This window comes from Gavialis gangeticus, unplaced genomic scaffold, assembly GCF_001723915.1.
Source record: "Gavialis gangeticus isolate Ggan-Ray unplaced genomic scaffold, GavGan_comp1, whole genome shotgun sequence".
In the NCBI taxonomy this organism is placed as follows: Eukaryota; Metazoa; Chordata; order Crocodylia; family Gavialidae; genus Gavialis; species Gavialis gangeticus.
Window position 1 is genome coordinate 252,447 of NW_017728955.1, and position 5,580 is coordinate 258,026.

Consider the following 5,580-nt stretch of genomic DNA (forward strand, 5'->3'; position numbering starts at 1 on the left):
CCTTTTCCCCTCCACAGACTTACTGGCAGGGCACTGTTCTACATGCCACCTGAATGCATCCCTGGCTGTGGGCATACTGTGGCTGCTCATGTGTCTGTCTGTGTGCCCCCCCACACTTCCTGCTACAGCAGCTTGCAGTCCATGCACAGGCTGCCTTGCTGTCTTCTGCCCTGTCACTGCTGCCCCGCTGGGAGACCTGGAGGCAGCAATGACGGCGGCAGAGCAGAGCCCCAGTGCAGGCTCCAAAACCATGTGTGCAATTAATGAGTTAAAAAAATTAAACACAAGAACCATTTAACATATTAATTGCGTATATTAACAGAGATTACTTGACAGCCCTAGAAAAAATTCATTTCATAAGCAAAGTTCACACCACTTTTAAACAGTTCTACAATGAAAGAGTACCACCTATCAAACATCAGAGATGTTCTTTTTAGAAAGCTTATTTTTAAATGTCTAGTTTGGTTCCAACTCTCACGCTGGACAAGTGCCTATATAAAGAATTACAAAAAAGGAAATTAATAAAATGTAGATTCACAGATGTAGGGTCGGAAGGAACCTAAGTAGATCTTCAAGTCCAACCCCCTGCCCTGGGCAGGAGAGAATACTGGGCTCATAAGACCCCAGCTAGGTAATTATCAAGCCTCCTCTTAAAGACCACAGAGGATTGAGCCAGCACCACTTCTCTTGGAAGTTGGTTCCAGATCCTGGCTGCCCTGACAGTGAAGTAGTGCCTTCTAATGTCCAGCCTGAACCTACTCTCAAACAAAAAGTGGGCTTATCCTGGATTTGAACCCAAGACCTCTTGCACCTTAAGCAAGAATCATACCCCTAGACCTATAAGGCAGCTTAATATCAGCACTTTATATTGTGGCAGGTTACAGGACTTCAAGCTAGCAAAAAATGACAAATGAAGTCCTCTGATTTTAAGCAGAGCATAGTTTGGTTCAACACAACTCCAACCGCAGGCTTGGGCTTTAAACAAGTACCCTTTTTATGCACTCATAAGTATGGATCTGGAAACCAAAAGCTCTCTATAAAAAGTAGAAGCATCTCCCTAAATTCAGCCTTAGGCTACCAGCTTGGGAAACAAATGTTCTTTAAATTGGGGTCTCAGAATCACTTCAGCTATTGACTAGTCTCTTAATGAATGGGATCAGTAAATGGACTGTACTCCAGACACCCAGTGGACTTCATAACTTCGTTGTTTTTATTCTTAAAAAGACTAAATTGTAGGTACAATTCAGAAGCCAGCAGGACAGAAAGTTTTATTTAATGTTACTTTTTCCTCCTTTCTTGCAGATATACTCCAGAAGCAGCCATTTGTATATCTGTAAATATTTTAGTTTTTATAAAAGGGCTAAATGCTGAGCATCTGGGTGATAAATATATTTACCAAGGATCTAGCTTATCTGACAAAAGTTACCAAATAAGTGCCCACAGCTTACCTTGTATCCATTATCCTCTTTACGGTTATGGGATGCTGTAATCATTACACCAGCAACAGCTTTGAGCTGCTGAACAGCATAGGGCTGAAAGAAAACAGCAATTTAAATTTACTCAGCTACTATGGTGCCGACATAAGTACAATTAAGGTGTCAAGACAGTAATATTTCATCTGGTTAGAGAGTGAATTAATGTGCGTTCTTAAATTTCACCAACTGAATTCAAAGATGCCACATCAGAACACCCAGAACCCTTTTTGTGTTCTGTTAATGGCAATGATTTTGAAGTGAAAATGTTCTGAATATTACTATTCCACTGGATGTTACCTTATTTCCAGAATAGATAAAAAAGACTTTTTAAAAAGTACTCCCAGGCATACAGCTTTTCAACAGCTTACAAAACAGAAAAGCCTCCACTTGTGCATATATGAGAGGACTTAAAAATATTCGAGTAGCTATCAAGGAATCTATATCCACACCGTATCCACGAAAGACTGCACAGAAACACCTACTAACAACTATAGTTAGAAATCTATTTAAAGTTATATAGCTGGGGAGAAGAAAAAAATCACCATCTAGAATGCCTAATCCTTCAAATGCTTCCACACGCATATTCCTACCGAACTGACCAGGACTACCTATACTTGTAACTTTTTGCAAGGCAGAAACACAGATGGAATACAGGTCACTTCATACTTACTACAGACAAAATTTTGCTTTTGGCAACATATTTTTTCTCTGGAGTATCTACATAAATTAAGAAATTTACTTCGGTTTTTAAATACTAGATACAGAGAGCGAAGGATTGAGCCCTATGATTTTTAAAGTCTTCCTAAGGAACCAAGCTTTCCAAATGTCCTCTATTGTGTCATTTAAATTCCAGCTTTCTGATAAGAATAAATACTTTTATTTAATGTGGAAGGTCTAAATGTTGGAAAAACACCAGCTGTATGACTGAACAAAACTTACCACAAAAGGTGTAGGGACATAAGTTGAAAACAAGTACACTGGAACATCTTTAGCAAGCAGGACTGCTGCGGTGAGTTTTGCAAGTCTATTAAAAAGGAACACACACAAAAAACCCTCAGTTAACCCTGTTCCCCACAATACTTTTCAAAAGCCAAACTTCAAAGACATATTCTTTTCCTGCTTCTCTTCAAAACAGGAGACTTATGATTAAGGAAACTGCTGTAATATAAATGTAGGTTTAATTTAGATCATCTTGCTATGGACAACACTGTTTTCCAGGGATGCAAGTCTCTAATTCTTCTTTATTCATTAGTACCTGTTACAATGTATAAACACAAAATTCATTAAAACAGAACTAACCACATGTTTAGCTTTGATTCAATCTGTGGAACATAAAGCAAATAGCAACACTTCGAAGAAATCCACCTAAAAAACCTAAGCCCCATTTGATAGTAATATCACCTCCATTTCACTTTTATTCTATTACCTTCCATTGCTTACCACTTTCACTTATTACGCCATGCCTATAATTACAACATAGGCTCCAAGGGAGCAATTTCCCTATTCTGTTATACTGAAGTGCCTCCTTGAAGACTGACTGATTTTAGTTTAATAGTACAAAGACAAAAGGTCATATCACCTGATTAACTATGAACTACTGCTAATTGGAAAAATGCAGAGTTGAGCTCCTGGGTACATTTTCCCTTTTAAAAATGCTAAATTCCTACAAGAAAAGATTTTCAGAAGATAAAAAACACATGTAGGCATTGAACAGAGTAAACCTAGAGGTTTACATAGTCTTGTTCAGCAGTTTTAGAGGATTCTCATAAAGCAGATCAATAATACTTTAACAAGACAGCATGCAGTCTTCTTCTAATCTGTCTCAAAACAGCTGCAAGGGCTGGATACTCGCATCATGTTATCTGCTTTGCAGTCAGTACAGAGATCAGTCAAAATAATCTTTCGCTTTGGGTAAGAGGAGACCTTTAATCCAAAAACCCCTTAAATTAAACTGAAATGGAAGCTACAGCTTCAGACCAAATATTTATAGCCAAAGAAATATATGCAGCTTGGTAATTAAAACTTAATACGAAATTCACAGAATTGGACTATTTAGCAAACAAACAGGGTATATGGCTTCAAGATTCTGTAATATAAGTTTACTCTGTTCATGTATTGGGTGGATAATGTACAGAGAGAGAGGTATTAAAATATTTAGCTGTTGTGTGCTAACAGAGGATTTGCTTCCTTGAGTGGCAATTTAAGTAAGAATGGTAGTAAGGTCAAAATCATGTGATAATTTTTATACAGGCAGTCCTTGGACTTGCAACACAACTGGTTCCTGAAAACCACGTCTTAAGTCGAAACGTTGCAACTTGGAACCAATCTTCTCGTAAGAAACAATATTATAAATGGGAGATCGGTTCCTGAACCCAGGCCTGATACCCTATTTTAACCAAAAATACCCCAGTTTTGTATTGGATCAATTATAGACGAGTAGTATAGCTACACTGATGTATTTATATTGTAAACAGCAATCATATTAATTTGGAAGGACTTCTTTGAGATGACTTTGCTGGACTTTTTGAAGGGTTCTTGGCAGGAGTCTTCTCACGAGTCTTGGCTGCAGGTTTTTCTGGAGCCTTGTCTGCTTTCTTAAAGAAAGTGTCCAAGGAACTTTGGACAGATGTTCTCCAGGGAGATGAGAGACGCAGCGAACCTGTTCGCTGGCACGGCGTCGCATCGGATCAAGCGTTGTAAGTCGAAAGTGGCATTGTAAAGTTGAAACAGGGTGTCAGCGTTCTAACTCGAAACACTGCAAGTTGAGTACTGCCTGTACTAATATTCTATCCAGCCACATTCGCAACAGATTTTCATTACTCGAGCGACAAGCGTGGCATTCTGAATTTGCATTCACACTTCAATCCTCTCGCACAAAGCAGCAACTTGCATAAGGGGCCCCTGGTTTGTGATGGGCAATCATCGGCAATACTGAAATCAAAACAAGCAGTATATGCTCAATTCCTGATCTATAGCTATATCCTCATTTGTCTGGAAAAAAATTAAAAGAAACATCTCAACCACAACTGAATTGCTAGTCTTTCAAATGTAATCAATACTCATACTTCTTACTGCTGCAGTTGCTGGTCACCTGACCTCGTGTATCGTATCCAACAACAAAGCCTCTCTGCTTGAAGTCTGAAAAACACCTCTCGAGATATTTGTATATCCCCTGCAGAGAAAAAGGAGAAACCATGCAGTTAGGTGCATTAAAGTGCACACAAATGCCACAACAGTAGAAATAAGATGCTCTAACTTCACTAGAGTTGGATAAACCATGCATAAATATCTGTTCAAACAAAGTTTCAGGGTTATTCACAGTATAAGCACATTTGTATTCCTACTAAATATTAATTAATATAATTATAATTAATAAAATATAATGATCGTTCCTAATAAAATAATAATAGGTATCATCTCTGAACCAAGAGTTTTAGAGTTTTGCATTTCTTTTTATTCCTAAAGTGTACTCCTTTGCAAATACTCACAAGAATCTAGTCGGCAGGTAGAAATAATACTATGACTTGACTTAGGTGGCCAGAAAGCATGAATGGAAGGTTACTGCTGGTAAATCTTTTGAGTGCAATCTGAAGGATGAGAACATTGTTTTCAACCCACTCTTCAAATATGCCATTAAGCAATTCATAAAAAACAAACTCCATTTGTTAAATAAAGAGTTCACTTAACTCAGGCTTTCATACCATAATCTACGGAACAGGAGACATACTACTTCTCACTTCCGATCTGAAATAAATCTTTCTTTCAACACAGCTTCCAGCTACAATACATGTAATAGAGTAAGGACTCTTCCTCTGAAGAAGAGACAGGTGCTAAGTCTCCATCATACATTTAAGGAAAGTTCGCTATTCAGAAGTTACATGGACTTTCAAGGCCACTGATGACTCCATCTCCAGCCTGCTCCCTTCTTGGGCTGAAACCTTTGCTTCATTTGGGTATTTAAAGGCTGTAAAATTGACATTTCTGCTGGATGTGACTTCTCCGCTTAGATACCTCCATATAGGTTCTCCCATAATACATCTTATTACCTTCAAGTTTGGCCATTACTTCCATACTGAAGTCTTCAAACTCAGCATATTTCATTCTT

General features: G+C 38.2%; 1 protein-coding gene across 1 annotated transcript in view; it reads right to left on the reverse strand.

Annotated features, from left to right (window-relative positions):
- Positions 1-5,580, reverse strand: part of PGM2L1 (phosphoglucomutase 2 like 1) — a 93,512-nt gene that overhangs the window by 37,899 nt on the left and 50,033 nt on the right. The window contains exons 3-5 of the mRNA XM_019504233.1: positions 4,541-4,647; positions 2,415-2,499; positions 1,449-1,532 (exon numbers count right to left, since the gene is read on the reverse strand). Of these exons, the coding sequence (XP_019359778.1) occupies positions 1,449-1,532; positions 2,415-2,499; positions 4,541-4,647 (276 nt within the window). The remainder of the gene's footprint in view (positions 1-1,448; positions 1,533-2,414; positions 2,500-4,540; positions 4,648-5,580) is intronic.